Source organism: Palaemon carinicauda, chromosome 28 (genome assembly GCF_036898095.1).
Source record: "Palaemon carinicauda isolate YSFRI2023 chromosome 28, ASM3689809v2, whole genome shotgun sequence".
Classification (NCBI taxonomy): Eukaryota; Metazoa; Arthropoda; class Malacostraca; order Decapoda; family Palaemonidae; genus Palaemon; species Palaemon carinicauda.
In genome coordinates, this window is record NC_090752.1 from 47,425,610 (window position 1) to 47,448,109 (window position 22,500).

General features: G+C 33.0%; 1 protein-coding gene across 1 annotated transcript; it reads left to right on the plus strand.

The window, feature by feature from the left end:
- The first annotated feature begins 1,350 nt into the window (after positions 1 to 1,350).
- On the plus strand, positions 1,351 to 6,639 carry LOC137621801 (bone morphogenetic protein 2-like). Its single transcript, XM_068352308.1, has 7 exons — positions 1,351 to 1,477; positions 2,833 to 2,904; positions 3,363 to 3,527; positions 4,369 to 4,619; positions 5,048 to 5,191; positions 5,511 to 5,787; positions 6,404 to 6,639. The coding sequence occupies exons 1-7, from the start codon at positions 1,351 to 1,353 to the stop codon at positions 6,637 to 6,639; spliced, it is 1,272 nt and encodes a 423-aa protein (XP_068208409.1).
- The last annotated feature ends 15,861 nt before the right edge of the window (positions 6,640 to 22,500 follow it).

A 22,500-nucleotide genomic window follows, 5' to 3' on the forward strand; every position in this document is an offset into this window, starting at 1 on the left:
TGAATCTCTTACGTTACTACTACTACTACTACTACTACTACTACTACTAATAATAATAATAATAATAATAATAATAATGTAATTTATCGCTTATTTTCATTAGTGCGAGGCTCCCTTTTGTGCCCGTCTATCAGGTTTCCATACGTCGTTTTTATACAATAACCTTGTATATTGTGATTCTCTGAGCTTATAACCATGATAGTTGAATCAAAATTCCTATATAAAGAGATTTTGTAATACAATCTCCTCTTTGATACAGATATAGATTTACAAAAAGTTGAATTGATTGTTATTCAGAGAGAGAGAGAGAGAGGGAGAGAGAGAGAGAGAGAGAGAGAGAGAGAGAGAGAGAGAGAGAGAGAGAGAGAGAGAGAGAGAGAGAGAGTTATTGGCTCATATTCCTAGACCTATACTGGTTTACTTGTGACTGTTCTTTAGAGAGAGAGAGAGAGAGAGAGAGAGAGAGAGAGAGAGAGAGACTTATATTCCTAAACCAATACTGGTTTACTTGTGGCTGTTCTTTAGAGAGAGAGAGAGAGAGAGAGAGAGAGAGAGAGATTGACCTTTATTCCTGGACCAATACTGGTTTACTTGTAACTGTTCTTGCCAGATATGACAGTGAGAAGAGTGAAAATTTTCTCCTCATAACGTTATCTCTTAGCCTAGAATTAACCCTTAGTTCTCTGCTAAGAAACAAATGTTATCTCATCTCCCAAACTCGAAATTATCATTAGCAAAACATTTTTTATGACGCTAAAAATGGAAACCTTCAAATGAATGTCACTTTATCAATCTATATAAATGATGAATGAATTTTCTTTTATAGAATACCAGCTATCTACTCAAGAAAGGTGAAATTAACAGCACTGTTAAAAAACCCATATTTCAGTAAAATAGAGGCGACTGAAATTTTACCTTACTTTGTTTTTATCTTTTACGGGTTGGTGACCGTAATATCACTCTTTTAAGTCAATATAACAGTTTCTAAAACGGTAAAAATCCTGGAATAAATATTGCCAGACATTTACTGTTTTTTAAATGAAAATTTTTAAGTGTGTTTTATAAAGTTCAAAGTACGACAAAGTTATCAACACAGCTTCTATAATCAAACCCTATCAAGAAACGTTGTCAACATCTTAAAAGATTTTCCATCAGATCTAAAACTCGAACATAGGTGCGAAAAGCCCGTGATTCCCAAAGATGGAGACCCAATGGCCAATCCGTATTGGTCACTGCAATACGGTCTACGGTTTATGGGTTTACGGATTTTGGAAAAAGGGTGGAGGCCTAACAGGCCTCATGGAAATAAAAGGCTGATTCCTCTGAGAACTTCATCATTCAAGATTCAAAATGTCAGCCCTATCAGTGACTGCTTCACTCTGGATCTTGACTCTGTTCCAGGGTCAGGCCCTTGGAGTTTTTAGTAAAAGTGCCGATGGCTTTTTAACGCCAGTGAATATAAACCAGGATGTCGAAGGTAAGTTCATTTTAGTTTTACGAGAGATTTTATTTTTTTATTTTTATTTTATTTCTTTTTTTTTTGATGCATTATTGTAGTCGATGTAGATATTAGATCTTGTATGAATTGTGGGAGATTCGTTAACAGTTAATTTCCTTCTTAACCGTTAGATTATTTTGTTTTATCAAGACCGGCATACAGATGCTTTATTGGTATATATATATATATATATATATATATATATATATATATATATATATATATATATATATATATATACATATATATATACATATATATATATATATATATATATATATATATATATATTTATGTATGTATATATATATATATATATATATATATATGTATATATATACATACATATATATATATATATATATATATATATATATATATATATATATATATATATATATAATCTAAGTGGTAATCCTGTTATTATAAATATGGGGCCTCGACTACCACTTCAGAGGGAGAGAGCCTCTTCATTTATTTTCTATGAAGTTCAAAGATCTTCATTGTTTAAACCTAAAAAGGTTTGATCCTTCAATTAATGAGTTGTAGTTCGAGAATTCCAACCGTACAATAATCGCATACTGCCTTATTCGTAGGATTTTGTGGAACATATTTTTATTACTTGCTAAGCTACAACCCTAGTTGGAAAAACAGGACGCTATAAGCCCAGGGGTTCCATCAGTGAGGAATGGAAACAAGGAAAAATAAGATATTTTAAGTACAGTAACATCAAAATAAATATGTCCTATTCATACTTTAAAAACTTTAACAAAACAAGAGGAAAAGAAAAAAGATAGAATAGTGTGCCCGAGTTTACCCTAAAGCAAGGGAACTGTACCCAAAGATAGTGGAAGACTATGGTTCAGAGGATATGACACTACCCAAGACTAGAGAACAATGGTTTGATTTTGGATTGTTCTCCTAGAGGGGCTGCTTACTATTATTATCCTCTTCTAGCTTAATTCTAATCGTTAGATCACGTGTCCAGTTTTGTTTTGTAAATGACTGGAAAGATAGCATATTCCTTAAAAAGTAAAGACTTGATTGAACACAACAAATCTTCAAAATATCCAAAAGTGTGAGGTAATCTAGAATTTAGTTCTTTAAATATTTTGTTTCAGTTGACCATTACTTCTATAATTTATTTATTTCCTTATTTCCTATCCTCACTGGGCTGTTTTTTTCCTGTTGGAGCATTTGGGATAATAGCATCTTGCTTTTCCAACTAGGGTTGTAGCTCAGCTGATAATAATAATAATAATAATAATAATAATAATAATAATAATAATAATACATAAGAGTGGGTGTTTGTAATGTTATACACTTTTTTTCAGATGGATCTATCACTGCTGGACATCCTAACATTAGCATATATGATGATGAACCATGGATAAATGATTTACTTGGTAAGTCTCTCTCTCTCTCTCTCTCTCTCTCTCTCTCTCTCTCTCTCTCTGAAATTCTGTTGTTTGGAAAAATCTTTAAAAACGAAAACCAAAAATGAATGCCAAATTAAAACTTTTATACATTTGATATAATCAATGTCTATCTACTTAAGGCGGGTTTACACGATCGAAGGGTTCGTCGAACGCGGTTCGGCAGACAAGTGTTCGATGTCCAAACGTGTGAACGGGGTATTTGGTTGTCAAACACGTTCGTCGAACGGTTTGAATAAAGTCTATTCTCGCCTGACTGTTGTGGGCGGGGCTTCACTGTCCACAAACCTTATGCATTTGTGGCCGACTCCACCTCTTCAAACCGTTTGACAAGCAGGTTCGACAACCGGGTTCGACGAAGTGTTCGACCGTGTAAAACCCGTGTAATCATCCTTAATAACATTACGCAATTTTCAACCTGTTTCCAGATAACCTGGAGACCTCGGGAGATAATTCTGAGGGAATTAAAAAGAAGAGGAGTATTTACATCCCTGAATACATGTTCCAGATGTACGATAATTCAACGTCTGATAGAAATGTGAGGGACGAAGAGTTCTGTCGAGACGAAACTCACGTTAGTTTTCCTAACGAAGGTAAGATTTTATTTATTTCAGGTAGTTACTAATATGGCTTATATTATCATTTCTAGTACTACTGCTATTACACGTCTGATATTACTATAGCGGAAGTCGTTATTATCTTTACAATATAACTATCTTATATCAGTTAGAAATTCGAAGTCAGTTTGATATATAAATCCGACTAGAAATCATCAGTTGGTCCTTTAAGTCCGTGTATTTGAAAATTAAAGAATAAATATTAAAGTTATAGAATATGTTTGTCTGTAGTATGCACATCCTATGTAAATATAAGCAAGATCCAGATCATGTGGCAATACTGGTAGGGTTAAGATTCTAGGGGAGCCATTCTCAATTAGGGTTCCGGGAGAATTTAAGTTTTATTATATATATATATATATATATATATATATATATATTTATATATTTATATATATAGTGTGTGTATATATATTTATATATATGTATATATATATGCATATATATGTATATATATATATATATATATATATATATATATATATATATATATATATATATATATATATATATACATATTGGTTTTTCCTCCTTAAACATAACGTGAGAAATCGTAGGTGTATATATATATATATATATATATATATATATATATATATATATATATATATATATATTGGGGTTCCTTGGGATGAGATAAATTGTCTCAGGAGTTCCTCAAAGTGACAAAGGTTGGTAACCATTGTTCTAAGACAATGTTAGATTCCTAAAGGATCCATATCCTTTGCCAATGTTCAATTCCTACAGGATCCAGGCTCAATGATAATGTTAATTCCTATAGGTTCCAGATCCTATTTGAACTCTTCTGTTTCCCCAGGAACGAAATCCTTCGATGGATGTGGCACACGAGAAATTCGGTTTGATTTAGGAAGTCGGAAAGAATCCTTCTCCGACGACATGATCTTCCGTTCGGCCGAGCTTCACGTCGAACTCTTCCCCGAGGATGAGAGTGGAGACAGGGATTTGGGGGAAGTCCCTCGGGCTGGAGGACGTCACTCTCCCAAACCCTTCAGCGTCCAAGTTACGGTCGATTTTCAATTTGGCAAAACCACCGAGACTCTTAAGCAAGTAAGTAAACGTTTTTTCGTCTCCGGATAAAATAATTAAAAAAAACGTTTGGTTGCTTTTTTTTTTATTTAGAATCCATCGATGATAATAATAATAATAATAATAATAATAATAATAATAATAATAATAATAATAATAATAATAACTCGGTCAAAATAATATTCAGTCAATAACAACAACAGAACTTTATTCTACTATATATATATATATATATATATATATATATATATATATATATATATATATATATATATATATATATATATATATATATGCATATTTTGAGCATATCAAAATGGCTGTTTTATCCACTTTATTAAAACAAACTTTCGGCGCAATAGCAACTTTCAATATGATAAAATACAATTTGTGTTTTGAATTTATATAATTATTTGGGGTCTTAACCATATATAATTTCTCTATGTCAGGTGGTGAATGTTGGTGATACTGACGAAGCTGTTTTTGATGTAACATCCTTCGTCGGCCATTGGTTAAGCGAGATAAAAATCAATGGAAATCGCCAACTCGTTATTAATATCACGCTTGAATTGCCAAATGGGAATTTAGGAATGGTAAGAGGAAAATCAAAGCACAATTTTTGTTGAATGATTGAATGTTAAATAATCTTTAAAAGCAGCGAATCATTTTGCTTTTTATGATGCGAAAATTATATTAATAAATTAATAATTCACTTTAAGTCAATTTAGTCTGATTACATGTTCATTACTTTGGTCTATGAAATTTTAATGAATATCTTTACCTATGTATTTATCAATAATAATCTACATAAAAGTTATTTAGCAAACTTAATTTATATAACAAAATTCCACTCTGACGAAATCTTAACGTACCTAGATCTCATTCACCTTCACTAACTAAATTCCTCTCCAGCATAACAAGTTCTGCCGGTACGCCCAATGGGCGCCTTCGCTCCTAGTCTCCTGGGAGAACTACACTAGCTGTAGTTCCATCAGACGACCCACCTATTCGAAACCCGACCCTATCGAGGTTGAAGACTCGACCTCTTTTGACGGAGCCTCTGTTAGGTCGCGCCAACGAAGAAGCCTTCCCTCGAAGTCGCTGAAGGAGCGAACTGGCTGCCGGAGAATTCCACTGGAAGTTAACTTCCATGACATTGGATGGGATTCCTGGATTATTGCCCCTTCAGGTAATAAATACTTAAGAGTAATTGCCCGGTAGTAACTGTCAATTACCGAATACTCATGAGAAACTATTTGATTTATTAAAAATGTTTTACTTCAAATTCAGATTTCAAGATATTCTATGGATATAACCATACAGATTCGTTGAAAGAAATTTTATTAATTTCAAAAAGTCCTTTCCTGGAAATAAATTTCACTGATGTTTAGTATTCAGAACTTAGACTGAATCATTAACTTTGGTCACACGATGAATTACATTTTACAGAAAAAAATAAATTAATTTTGCAGAATTTTTGACGTCATAATCAAGGCTGACGTTTGCAAACTATAGTTATAAATAAACTATTAAAGATATTTCATTTTCATCATTAAAATCTCAATAAATATTTATTCACAAGGCAACAATATAATCATCATTCAAACACATTTCCCGATTATTTTACACAATCTCCATAAATAACTTGAATAATTGCCAGTGTTTATAAATTATTCAGTCTTTCTATCAAAAGAAAATGCATTTTGAATTATCAAAAGCCTTCTTGAAATCACACATGCTTCTTGATACCAGACATATTATGTGAAATGAAATTGCTTTAATAACATCCTCATCAATATTGTCAGGTTACAACGCCTATACCTGCGTCGGCAGCTGTACGTACCCCCTTCCCGCCCATGGCACCCCGACTTCCCACGCCGTCGTGACTACGCTGACGAAGGAGATCCTCGGCACTGGGAAAGGCGCCTGCTGCGTCCCAACGGCCTTCGAGCCCCTTCAGATACTCTACTACGACAAGAGGAACAAGGTTGTTCTCAAGATGTTCAAGGAAATGGTCGCTACCGAGTGTGGATGTCGTTAACGAAGTCAAACGTTGAATTATACGATTATTTCATTTAATTTGTAGTCATCATCATCATCATCATCATCACCAGACATAATTACTAAAAAGAGACATTTTATGAGCCTCTTTAATCTTTCTTACATTGAAGTTAACACTAAAATGTCCAATATAACATCCACGAATAATGATAATCATTTACGTTGTCGATATGGAAAACTTGTTTTCTTAGATAATAGATTATATCATTCCGGTCTTATATAATATATATTATTTTCTTAAATGGAACGAAATATAATAACTCCTCTGGAAATTTTGCAGTCTTTTCTTAATGGACTTTGGTGTCAAATATAAAAAATCATCATCTGTTAATTTCTCACAGTGACAACAGGGACACGCTCATATGTGTGATAATATATATATATATATATATATATATATATATATATATATATATATATATATATATATATATAGCCTATATATAATATATATATATATATATATATATACATATATGTATATATTATATATACATATATATATACAATCTATATAGTATATATATATATATATATATATACATACATATATATATATATATATATATATATATATATATATATATATATTGTATATACATATATATATATATATATATATATATATATATATATATATATATACATACATACATACATACATACATACACACATACTGTATATACAGTATATACTATGTGTATGTATATATTTTCAAATAGGCTACACATGCATACATACATACATACTGTACATAAATTAACACACTTGCTCAATCGTTTATAAAGAGAGATAAGAGGGGAATTGCTATTCATGTAACCACTGAGTGAAATGAGATAAGGTGAGTTGCATCGAATCTTGTGCTTATAAAAACTTATCAATTCGTTCGATATTTTAAAATAAACTTCCTTTAATTATCTTCTCACGTACTCTTATAGATTAACCAGACTTGTCATATCTTTCAAAACCTCATTGTTGTGTCTATTTCCAAATATATGAAAAATTATTATTTTATGCAGTTTAGATGTTTACATTAGTAATTAAAATGACTAAATAAAAAAACCTGTAATTTACTAAAAAATTTCATTTCTCTTTTCTTTTCATTTGCCTTTTTTAACATAAATGTTGAATGTTTATGTACAGTTCTTAACGTATAAGTCTTTTTTATCATATACTGTTTTCATATCAAAACTGGCCTTTGAAAAAGAAAAATATCATAATGATATTTGCTTCAATCAATATATCCAGTGAAGGTTCTTTATTAATTTACAATATCATTTAATAGTCAGCACTTTTTTATATATTCTTTTCATATAACCAAGTATTTCGTTATTGAAATCTTATAAAAAAAAGCATTCTATTCTTTTTTCCTGACAACGTTTCATAAATGACGTCTGTTGTCCTCGTGATATTTTTGCAGAACATCTTTTATTATTAATCAAATGGCAATGTCTTGCAAGGTTATTTGTTAGTCTATGATAATTCAACCTTACTTAAATCTCCATCTTATTCAATCCCCACCAACTTAATATTATGGTTAAACGTTTTGTAAGTGAAGTTGTCTATTTTTTCTACAATAAATCTCCTCGAATAAATATCTTGACTATCAAAATTCCCCCAAGCGAGTTAATAGAAATGTATAAAAGATATTGTTTTCCGATAAGAGTTCCGGCTCTTATATTCTGATAAGTGTTTAAAAAAAATGAAAAAGTAAACACTACAGCATAGCTATTTTTTTTTTAGGGATTTTTGTTCTCTTTTTATAGAGAAGTGTAGTCCTGACGCTTATGTTGCCTGAAGTAATTTACTAAAGAAAAACAATTGTACAGAAAAGTTAGTGATTTAAAATATTTGTGTTGTCAAATGGAGAACATGAAGATAGATATAAATGAAAAAGTAATAGAAATTAAAAGAAATATGTTTGTATCAAAAAAAAAAAAAAAAAAAAAACAGATGACATGCACGTGCACAATAAACAGCCCTACTGACATTGGCTACCTTAAAGGTCAGAAGGAAATGTCAAGAAATAGGCCCATCGTATACAGGTGGAATCACCGAGGATAACGATAGGAGATAAGGAAGAGAAACTCCGTTTACATAATGATTTTATCAGGAAAGTCTTATGTTTTAAGATACCAGATGTGCAGAAAAAGAAATGCACAATATGAAAAATCTAAATCTAGGTTTTTACAATATCTGAAAACTTTGCATTTTAAGTAAATATAAAAAAATAAAGTGTTTAGAACATAATGTATCGAATTATGAACTCGGATGAAAACAAGAATGTGTAAAATTTCCCAACGGATGAAACTGCAATAAAAAGACCAAGGGATTTGTAATCCAGGAAAGAACAAAAAGAACTCACGTCAAAGTAGAAACAACGAATTTGGGACCCACGTAAGAGTAAAAACAAGGAAGTTGACTTACGCTAAAGTAAAAACAACGTATTTGGGACCCACGTAAGAGTAAAAACAAGGAAGTTGACTTACGCTAAAGTAAAAACAACGTATTTGGGACCCACGTAAGAGTAAAAACAAGGAATTTGACTCACGCTAAAGTAAAAACAACGAATTTGGGACACACAAGCAAAAGTAAAAACAACGAATTTGGGACTCAAGTAAGAGTAAAAACAACGAATTTAACTCACGCCAAAGTAAAAACAACGAACTTAGGATTCACATTAAAATAAAAACAACGAATTTGACTCACGATAAAGTAAAAACAACGAATTTAACTCACGCTAAAGTAAAAACAACGAACTTGGGATTCACATTAAAATAAAAACAACGAATTTGACTCACGATAAAGTAAAAACAACGAATTTAACTCACGCTAAAGTAAAAACACGAACTTGGGATTCACATAAAAGTAAAAACAACGAACTTGACTCACGCTACAGTAAAAACAACGAATTTGACTCACGCTAAAGTAAAAACAACGAATTTGGGATTCACATAAAAGTGAAAACAACGAATTTGACTCATGCTAAAGTGAAAACAATGAATTTGACTCACGCTAAAGTAAAAACAACGAACTTGGGATTCACATAAAAGTGAAAACAACGAATTTGACCCACGCTAAAGTAAAAACAACGAATTTGACCCACGCTAAAGTAAAAACAACGAATTTGACTCACGCTAAAGTAAAAACAACGAATTTGACTCACGCTAAAGTAAAAACAACGAATTTGACCCACGCTAAAGTAAATACAACGAATTTGACCCACGCTAAAGTAAAAACAACGAATTTGACCCACGCTAAAGTAAATACAACGAATTTGACTCACGCAAAAGCAAAAACAACAAATTTGGGACACACGCAAAAGTAAAAACACCGAATTTGGGACTCAACTAAAAGTAAAAACAACGAATTTAACTCACGCTAAAGTAAAAACACGAACTTGGGATTCACATAAAAGTGAAAACAACGAATTTGACCCACGCTAAAGTAAAAACACGAACTTGGGATTCACATAAAAGTGAAAACAACGAATTTGACCCACGCTAAAGTAAAAACAACGAATTTGACTCACGCTAAAGTAAAAACAACGAATTTGACTCACGCTAAAGTAAAAACAACGAATTTGACTCACGCTAAAGTAAAAACAACGAATTTGACTCACGCTAAAGTAAAAACAACGAATTTGACTCACGCTAAAGTAAAAACAACGAATTTGACCCACGCTAAAGTAAAAACAACGAATTTGACTCACGCTAAAGTAAAAACAACGAATTTGACTCACGCTAAAGTAAAAACAACGAATTTGACTCACGCTAAAGTAAAAACAACGAATTTGACTCACGCTAAAGTAAAAACAACGAACTTGGGATTCACATAAAAGTGAAAACAACGAATTTGACCCACGCTAAAGTAAAAACAACGAATTTGACCCACGCTAAAGTAAATACAACGAATTTGACTCACGCTAAAGTAAAAACAACGAACTTGGGATTCACATAAAAGTAAAAACAACGAACTTGACTCACGCTACAGTAAAAACAACGAATTTGACTCACGCTAAAGTAAAAACAACGAATTTGGGATTCACATTAAAATAAAAACAACGAATTTGACCCACACTAAAGTAAATACAACGAATTTGACTCACGCAAAAGCAAAAACAACAAATTTGGGACACACGCAAAAGTAAAAACACCGAATTTGGGACTCAACTAAAAGTAAAAACAACGAATTTAACTCACGCTAAAGTAAAAACACGAACTTGGGATTCACATAAAAGTGAAAACAACGAATTTGACCCACGCTAAAGTAAAAACACGAACTTGGGATTCACATAAAAGTGAAAACAACGAATTTGACCGACGCTAAAGTAAAAACAACGAATTTGACTCACGCTAAAGTAAAAACAACGAATTTGACTCACGCTAAAGTAAAAACAACGAATTTGACTCACGCTAAAGTAAAAACAACGAATTTGACTCACGCTAAAGTAAAAACAACGAACTTGGGATTCACATAGAAGTGAAAACAACGAATTTGACCCACGCTAAAGTAAAAACAACGAATTTGACTCACGCTAAAGTAAAAACAACGAATTTGACTCACGCTAAAGTAAAAACAACGAACTTGGGATTCACATAAAAGTGAAAACAACGAATTTGACCCACGCTAAAGTAAAAACAACGAATTTGACCCACGCTAAAGTAAATACAACGAATTTGACTCACGCAAAAGCAAAAACAACAAATTTGGGACACACGCAAAAGTAAAAACACCGAATTTGGGACTCAACTAAAAGTAAAAACAACGAATTTAACTCACGCTAAAGTAAAAACACGAACTTGGGATTCACATAAAAGTGAAAACAACGAATTTGACTCACGCTAAAGTAAAAACAACGAATTTGACTCACGCTAAAGTAAAAACAACGAATTTGACTCACGCTAAAGTAAAAACAACGAATTTGACTCACGCTAAAGTAAAAACAACGAACTTGGGATTCACATAAAAGTGAAAACAACGAATTTGACCCACGCTAAAGTAAAATCAACGAATTTGACTCACGCTAAAGTAAAAACAACGAATTTGACTCACGCTAAAGTAAAAACAACGAACTTGGGATTCACATAAAAGTGAAAACAACGAATTTGACCCACGCTAAAGTAAAAACAACGAATTTGACCCACGCTAAAGTAAATACAACGAATTTGACTCACGCAAAAGCAAAAACAACAAATTTGGGACACACGCAAAAGTAAAAACACCGAATTTGGGACTCAACTAAAAGTAAAAACAACGAATTTAACTCACGCTAAAGTAAAAACACGAACTTGGGATTCACATAAAAGTGAAAACAACGAATTTGACCCACGCTAAAGTAAAAACACGAACTTGGGATTCACATAAAAGTGAAAACAACGAATTTGACCCACGCTAAAGTAAAAACAACGAATTTGACTCACGCTAAAGTAAAAACAACGAATTTGACTCACGCTAAAGTAAAAACAACGAACTTGGGATTCACATAGAAGTGAAAACAACGAATTTGACCCACGCTAAAGTAAAATCAACGAATTTGACTCACGCTAAAGTAAAAACAACGAATTTGACTCACGCTAAAGTAAAAACAACGAACTTGGGATTCACATAAAAGTGAAAACAACGAATTTGACCCACGCTAAAGTAAAAACAACGAATTTGACCCACGCTAAAGTAAAATCAACGAATTTGACTCACGCTAAAGTAAAAACAACGAATTTGACTCACGCTAAAGTAAAAACAACGAACTTGGGATTCACATAAAAGTAAAACAACGAATTTGACTCACGCTAAAGTAAAAACAACGAATTTGACCCACGCTAAAGTAAAACAACGAATTTGACTCACGCAAAAGCAAAAACAACAAATTTGGGACACACGCAAAAGTAAAAACACCGAATTTGGGACTCAACTAAAAGTAAAAACAACGAATTTAACTCACGCTAAAGTAAAAACACGAACTTGGGATTCACATAAAAGTGAAAACAACGAATTTGACCCACGCTAAAGTAAAAACACGAACTTGGGATTCACATAAAAGTGAAAACAACGAATTTGACCCACGCTAAAGTAAAAACAACGAATTTGACTCACGCTAAAGTAAAAACAACGAATTTGACTCACGCTAAAGTAAAAACAACGAATTTGACCCACGCTAAAGTAAAACAACGAATTTGACTCACGCTAAAGTAAAAACAACGAACTTGGGATTCACATAAAGTGAAAACAACGAATTTGACTCATGCTAAAGTGAAAACAATGAATTTGACTCACGCTAAAGTAAAAACAACGAACTTGGGATTCACATAAAAGTGAAAACAACGAATTTGACTCATGCTAAAGTGAAAACAACGAATTTGACTCACGCTAAAGTAAAAACAACGAACTTGGGATTCACATAAAAGTGAAAACAACGAATTTGACTCATGCTAAAGTAAAAACAATGAATTTGACTCACGCTAAAGTAAAAACAACGAACTTGGGATTCACATAAAAGTGAAAACAACGAATTTGACCCACGCTAAAGTAAAAACAACGAATTTGACCCACGCTAAAGTAAAAACAACGAATTTGACCCACGCTAAAGTAAAAACAACGAATTTGACTCACGCTAAAGTAAAAACAACGAACTTGGGATTCACATAAAAGTGAAAACAACGAATTTGACTCATGCTAAAGTGAAAACAATGAATTTGGGATTCAAGTAAAAGTAAAAACAACGAATATAACTCATGCTAAAGTAAAAACAACGAACTTGGGACTCACATACAAGTATAAACAACGAATTTGCCACTCACACAAAACTAAAAAAAAAAAATTTGCCACTACGCAAAATTACAAACAACAAATCTGGGACTCACGCAAAAGTAAAAACAACGAATTTTGCACTAATGCTAAAGTAAAGACAAAGAATTTGGGACTCAGGCAAAGGCAAAAACAACAAATTTGAAATTGACGCAAAGGTGAAAACAACGAATCTGAAACTCACGCAAAGAGGAAAATAACGAATTTGGGACTCACGCAAAGGGAAAAACAACGAATCTGAGACTCATGTAAAGGCAAAAACAACGAATTAGGGACTCATGCAAAGGGGAAAACAACAAATCTGAGACTCACGCAAAGGTAAAAACAACGAATTTGAGACTCACGCAAAGGGGAAAACAACAAATCTGAGACTCACGCAAAGGTAAAAACAACGACTCTGAAACTCACGCAAAGGTGAAAAAAACAAATTTGGGACTAATGCAAAGGTATAAAAAACGACTCTGAAACTCACGCAAAGGTAAAAACAACGACTCTGAGACTCACGCAAAGATGAAAATAACAAATTTGGGACTCATGCAAAGGTAAAAACAACGACTCTGAAACTCACGCAAAGGTAAAAACAACGACTCTGAGACACACGCAAAGGTGAAAACAACGAATCTGAAACTCACGCAAAGGTAAAAACAATGAATCTGAAACTCACGCAAAGGTAAAAACAACGACTCTGAGACTCACGCAAAGTTGAAAACAACGAATCTGAGACTCACGCAAAGGTAAAAACAACGAATTTGAGACTCACGCAAAGGGGAAAACAACAAATCTGAAACTCACGCAAAGGTAAAAACAACGACTCTGAGACTCACGCAAAGGGGAAAACAACAAATCTGAGACTCACGCAAAGGTAAAAACAACGACTCTGAAACTCACGCAAAGGTGAAAAAAACAAATTTGGGACTAATGCAAAGGTATAAAAAACGACTCTGAAACTCACGCAAAGGTAAAAACAACGACTCTGAGACTCACGCAAAGATGAAAATAACAAATTTGGGACTCATGCAAAGGTAAAAACAACGACTCTGAAACTCACGCAAAGGTAAAAACAACGACTCTGAGACACACGCAAAGGTGAAAACAACGAATCTGAAACTCACGCAAAGAGGAAAATAACGAATTTGGGACTCACGCAAAGGGAAAAACAACGAATCTGAGACTCATGTAAAGGCAAAAACAACGAATTAGGGACTCATGCAAAGGGGAAAACAACAAATCTGAGACTCACGCAAAGGTAAAAACAACGAATTTGAGACTCACGCAAAGGGGAAAACAACAAATCTGAGACTCACGCAAAGGTAAAAACAACGACTCTGAAACTCACGCAAAGGTGAAAAAAACAAATTTGGGACTAATGCAAAGGTATAAAAAACGACTCTGAAACTCACGCAAAGGTAAAAACAACGACTCTGAGACTCACGCAAAGATGAAAATAACAAATTTGGAACTCATGCAAAGGTAAAAACAACGACTCTGAAACTCACGCAAAGGTAAAAACAACGACTCTGAGACACACGCAAAGGTGAAAACAACGAATCTGAAACTCACGCAAAGGTAAAAACAATGAATCTGAAACTCACGCAAAGGTAAAAACAACGACTCTGAGACTCACGCAAAGTTGAAAACAACGAATCTGAGACTCACGCAAAGGTAAAAACAACGAATTTGAGACTCACGCAAAGGGGAAAACAACAAATCTGAAACTCACGCAAAGGTAAAAACAACGAATTTGAGACTCACGCAAAGGGGAAAACAACAAATCTGAGACTCACGCAAAGGTAAAAACAACGACTCTGAAACTCACACAAAGGTGAAAAAAACAAATTTGGGACTAATGCAAAGGTATAAAAAACGACTCTGAAACTCACGCAAAGGTAAAAACAACGACTCTGAGACTCACGCAAAGATGAAAATAACAAATTTGGGACTCATGCAAAGGTAAAAACAACGACTCTGAAACTCACGCAAAGGTAAAAACAACGACTCTGAGACACACGCAAAGGTGAAAACAACGAATCTGAAACTCACGCAAAGGTAAAAACAATGAATCTGAAACTCACGCAAAGGTAAAAACAACGACTCTGAGACTCACGCAAAGTTGAAAACAACGAATCTGAGACTCACGCAAAGGTAAAAACAACGACTCTGAGACTTACGCAAAGGTAAAAACAATGACTGAGACTCACGCAAAGGTGAAAACAACGAATCTGAGACTCACGCAAAGGTAAAAACAACGACTCTGAGACTCACACAAAGGTAAAAACAACGACTCTGAGACGCACGCAAAGGTGAAAAAAACAAATTTGGGACTCACGCAAAGGTAAAAACAACGACTCTGAAACTCACGCAAAGGTAAAAACAATGACTCTGAGACTCACGCAAAGATGAAAAAAACAAATTTGGGACTCACTCAAAGGTAAAAACAACGACTCTGAAACTCACGCAAAGGTAAAAACAACGACTCTGAGACTCACGCAAAGGTGAAAACAACGACTCTGAAACTCACGCAAAGGTAAAAACAACGAATCTGAGACTCACGCAAAGGTAAAAACAATGACTCTGAGACTCACGCAAAGTTGAAAACAACGAATCTGAGACTCACGCAAAGGGGAAAACAACGACTCTGAGACTCACGCAAAGGTAAAAACAACGATTCTGAGACTCACGCAAAGGTGAAAACAACGAATCTGAGACTCACGCAAAGGTAAAAACAACGACTCTGAGACTCACGCAAAGATAAAAACAACGAATCTGAGACTCACGCAAAGGTGAAAAAAACAAATTTGGGACCCAAGCAAAGGTAAAAACAACGACTCTGAGACTCACGCAAAGGTAAAAACAACGACTCTGAGACTCACGCAAAGGTGAAAAAAAATAAATTTGGGACTCAAGCAAAGGTAAAAACAACGACTCTGAGACTCACGCAAAGGTAAAAACAACGAATCTGAGACTTATGCAAAGGTAAAAACAACGAATCTGAGACTTACGCAAAGGTAAAAACAACGACTCTGAGACTCACGCAAAGGTGAAAACAACGACTCTGAGACTCACGCAAAGGTAAAAACAACGACTCTGAGACTCACGCAAAGGTAAAAACAACGACTCTGAGACTTACGCAAAGGTAAAAACAACGACTCTGAGACTCACGCAAAGGTGAAAACAACGACTCTGAGACTCACGCAAAGGTAAAAACAACGACTCTGAGACTCACGCAAAGGTGAAAACAACGAATCTGAGACTCACGCAAAGGTAAAAACAACGAATCTGAGACTTACGCAAAGGTAAAAACAACGACTCTGAGACTCACGCAAAGGTGAAAACAACGAATCTGAGACTCACGCAAAGGTAAAAACAACGACTCTGAGACTCACGCAAAGGTAAAAACAACGATTCTGAGACTCACGCAAAGGTGAAAACAACGAATCTGAGACTCACGCAAAGGTAAAAACAACGACTCTGAGACTCACGCAAAGGTAAAAACAACGACTCTGAGACTCACGCAAAGGGAAATACAACGAATCTGAAACTCATACAAAGGTGAAAACAACAAATTTGGGACACACGCAAACTTGAAAACAACGAATTTGGGACTCACGCAAAGGTGAAAGCAACAAATTTGGGACTCACACAAAGGTAAAAACAACGAATCTGAGACTCACGCAAAGGTGAAAACAACAAATTTGGGACTCACGCAAAGGTGAAAACAACGAATTTGGGACTCACGCAAAGGGAAATACAACGAATCTGAAACTCACACAAAGGTGAAAACAACAAATTTGGGACTCACGCAAACTTGAAAACAACGAATTTGGGACTCACGCAAAGGTGAAAGCAACGAATTTGGGACTCACACAAAGGTAAAAACAACGAATCTGAGATTTACACAAAGGTGTAAACAATAAATTTGGGACTCACGCAAAGGTGAAAACAACGAATCTGAGACTCATGCAAAGGTAAAAACAACGAATCTGAGACTCACGCAAAGGTGAAAACAACAAATTTGGGACTGGACTCACGCAAGGAGGAAAACAACGAATCTGAGACTCACGCAACAACGAATTTGGGACTCACGCAACAACGAATTTGGGACTCACGCAAAAGTGAAAGCAACTAATCTGAGATTCACGCAAAGGTGAAAGCAACGAATCTGAGATTCATGCAAATGTGAAAGCAACGAATCTAAGACACACGCAAAGGTGAAAACAATGAATTTGGGACTCACGCTAAAGTAAAAACAACGAATTTGGGAGTCATGTAAAGGCAAAAACAACGAATTTGGGAGTCCTGTAAAGGCAAAAACAACGAATTTGGGAGTCCTGTTAAGGCAAAAACAACGAATTTGGGAGTCCTGTAAAGGCAAAAACAACGAATTTGGGAGTCCTGTTAAGGAAAAAACAACGAATTTGGGAGTCCTGTAAAGGCAAAAACAACGAATTTGGGAGTTCTGTAAAGGCAAAAACAACGAATTTGGGAGTCATGTAAAGGCAAAAACAATGAAATTGGGACTCACTCAAAGGTGAAAACAACGAATTTGGGACTCACGCAAAGGTGAAAACATCGAATTTGGGACCAACGCTAAAGTAAAAAAAGCGGAATTGGGACTCACACAAAAATAAAAACAAAGCTTATATAAAACGAAGTCAGAATCAACGTCCCTTTTACTCAATCAAAGGAAAATCCCGAACATTTTGCAACATGTGCAAAGGTGATGGAACAAAACCAAAGGTTGTCTGTTAAAGATTCTCAGGCAATTTATATAAATAGGAATTCGTCAAATAATATCGAGGGAACGATACCACATGTCATGTTTATTATATATATCTCTTCTTTTTTCATAAAATTGAAGTAAAATTTTAGTTGAAAATTGTGACGTTATATATTGAGGGTACTCGTGTGATTAAAAATAGATATGATAATACAGGTTTAAGTTGGTAAGTATTGTAACCTAAAGTAAATATACTATAGGCTGGATGTTATCATTATCATTCAATGTCAGACTCATGAGTGTAAAAGAATCTAGACAATTATCTGGTTAACTTACTTAATAACATATTTACTTGAAATTCCATATTAAAACACGTCTCAAAGATCCTTAATGTACACAGAAAAGGCACTTGGTTGAAAATAATTGAAAAGCAAAGAAGATAACGACAACCAGATAACAAAGATAAATAGATCTATTATAAATTCGTTTCCATTAGAATAAACAACAGTTTAAGTAAGAATTAAAACACAGCAAGTGATAGCTTAAAATAGCATTGCTAATAAAGATTATTCTTTATTATTCTTTCGTTTTGATGATAAGCAAAGAGTCTCAGATTTTTTATCTTTTTCTGTCGCTTCTTCTTCCTCTTTCACTTGGGAAGCTCTGCAGATGTTCAAACATGTTGCAAATGCTCTTCTGTTGAACAGGTTATGAGTTTCGTTTCATTGTCTATATATTATTGATCTATTCTAACATTCTTACTGATTACATCTCTAATATAGTTTATTCCTTATTTTCTATATCCTCACAGAGTGGTTTTCCGATTAGGGTTATAGCTAGGCTAGTAATAATAATGATAATAATAGATGGTCAACCTCATTTACCATTCCTTATCATCTCCCTCTTTAGCATGATTATCAACCTATAACCTGTCTTATTTTTAGAAACAAAATGCCATATTGTCTTCCATTTTTTATGTTTGGTATCACACAAGAAAGTGGTGGCCTATTGGAAACGTTTCTGCCTGGCGATCTCCCAGACTGGCGTTCAAGTCAAGCTCAAGTTCGATAGTTTCTAGCAGTATTTGTAACCTCACCATCCTTGTGATCTAAGGATGGGGGTTTGAAGGAGACCATAGGTATACATGTTGAGTTATCATTAGCCATTACCTGGGTCTCCTTGGTCCTAACTTGAGTTGAAAGGATTTTTAGGCGTTGATGATATGTATATATATGGTCAGTCTCTGGGGCATCGTCAGTGTCCCTTGCCTTTGACATTCATGAGCGACTAAGGAAAGTATTAAAACAAAATATTGTCGCAAGGACGCAAGTTTGTGGATCCGCTGAGTTTTTTGCATCACAACTACTCGACATGTGGGATTTATTATAAAAAAGATTGCGCTATTCCCAGGGAAGATAATATATATATATATATATATATATATATATATATATATATATATATATATATATATATATGTGTATATATATACATATGTGTGTATATATATACACACACACACACACACACATATATATATATATATATATATATATATATATATATATATATATATATATATATATATATATATATATATATATATATATAAACTATTTACACTATTTGTATGTATGATATTTAAAACGAAAAGGTTTATACTTATTAAGATATTTTTTGAAAGTATGATTCTCTCATTATTTCAAAAACAGTGGTTTACATCTCTCTCTCTCTCTCTCTCTCTCTCTCTCTCTCTCTCTCTCTCTCTCTCTCTCTCTCTCTCTCTCTCTCTATATATATATATATATATATATATATATATATATATATATATATATATATATATATATATATATATATATATACAGTATATATATATCTATATATATATCTATATATATATATATATATATATATATATATATATATATATATATATATATATATATACGTAGATGAAGGAAAACTCTTATACACAGGAGATGGTGGAGAGAAGAAAGAAATGAAAACATCCTCATACATAAACTGAAATCAATCATGTCAAAAATAAACTCGGATGGTTCCTCATTCTTCAGGAGCCCTTGTTATAATATTAGATTATCACCTATAGGTCACATTGCAGAACACATCTCACTCTATTTATGAAAGCATTACAATTTTCGACCTCCGCGTGTCCTATTTTTGCCTGGAGGAAACAAACAATATGAAAAAGAACAAAACTAGCTACCTCTTGAAGGAGGAGAGATCATAAAAGTCGTGGAAAGAGGAAGAATTGCATTCAGAAACAATAACAGACCTTACTACCTATCAAGAAAGCAATGAGAATCAGGAACACAAAAGTAAGGAGAATATTCCAGAGTTTGGCAGAAGAAGATATAAACATAGCCTCTGTACCATGCCCCCCCACCGTCTTGGGGTAGAGTTCTCTTCGTTGAAGGTACACTTGAGCACTCTATTCTTTCTTATTTTTCTTTTCTTCATGTTTTTCTTTTGAAGGTTTTTTATAGTTTATATGTGAATGTTCTATTTCAATGGTGTTTGTTATTCTTAAATATCTTATTTTAGTTGTTCATTACTTCTCTTGTAGTTTATTTATTTCCTTATTTCCTTTCCTCGCTGGGTTATTTTTCCTTGTTAGAGCCCTTGGTCTTATAGCCTCTTGCTTTATAATAATAATAATAATAATAATAATAATAATAATAATAATAATAATAATAATAATAATAATAATAATAAGAGCCATCAGAGATTTCTGACTTCAGAGAAAGGTTAATGGAGTCATCCATGGCCTAAGATCTATCTGTGATGGAAATTTTGTTAAAATTCGTCAGTTTGTTTTGATGTTATCTTTAAAAAGAAAACCGGATCTAGAATCTTGATCCGGATCCAGTTCATCTCCAAAATTTAATGGGGTCATCCCTGACCTAAGATCTATCTGTGGTGAAAATTTCGTCAAAATCCATCGAGTCGTTTTGACGTAAGCCGTCCACAGACACACAGACAAATAAATAAATAAACAAAGTAATCTGTCCACAAACACAGAGACAAATTATTAAATAAATTAATAAATTGACTCGAAAACAAAACCTCCTTAGCGGAGATAATAATAAAACTGACTAATAAACAAAAGTGAGAGGAAAGCACGTTTAGTTATTTTGCTCAGAGAGCGTTCAAATTTGATTTATATTTTCCCTGTATTTGTCATGAAATGTAACAATCTCATAACAATCATTTAGTTAGATAGATAGTTTTGAAGATATCTGAAATTTCATCTGGCTGAGAATGTTTTTTTTAATGTTACTGTTTTGGAAATATCTTATTTTTCCTTATTTTCTTTCCTCACTAGGCTATTTTCCCTGATGGAGCCCCTGGGCTTATAACATCCTGCTTCTCCGACTAGGGTCGTAGCTTAAAAAGTAATAATAATAATAATAATAATAATAATAATAATAATAATAATAATAATAATAAGAATAATAATAATAATAAAAATGATAATAATGATAATAGCCAAAAAAGTACAAAATATTTCAGGAGACCCAAACTCTTCTGTTAATGACCACTTATAAATATGTATGATAAAACGTAATTTGCATCTATATTTCCAGTGTTTAACAAAGACAGTTTATTGGCCATGAAATACATGTTTACATTTGCCGTCGTCTAGACGGTAACCAGACCTTCACTTAAGGATACATACATGCATACACACATAAATGTATATATACATATACATGTGTCTATTGATCTCTATATATATACATATATATATATATATATATATATATATATATATATATATATATATATATATATATATATATATATATATATATATATATATATATATATATATATATATGTAACATATATATATACACATATATATCATAATCACGAAAGGAAAAATGAAAAGACTTGTTGGAATTAGTACTTTCCCCAATAGGGACATATACACACTCAACAATACGCACGCATATAAATACATACATAAATGAAAATAAATTATATATATATATATATATATATATATATATATATATATATATATATATATATATATATATATATATATATACATATATATATATATATATATATATATATATATATATATATATATACATATACATATATATATGTAAACGTATATGTCTGTGCATATATGTATACATATATGTCTGTGTATATATGTATACATACGTATTCACGTATATATATGCATATATATATGTACATATATTTAAAAAATACATGTAATTCAGTCTAGAGTTGGTAAGATCAACACGGAAAACAAACGGCAGGAATGAAAGGGCGTC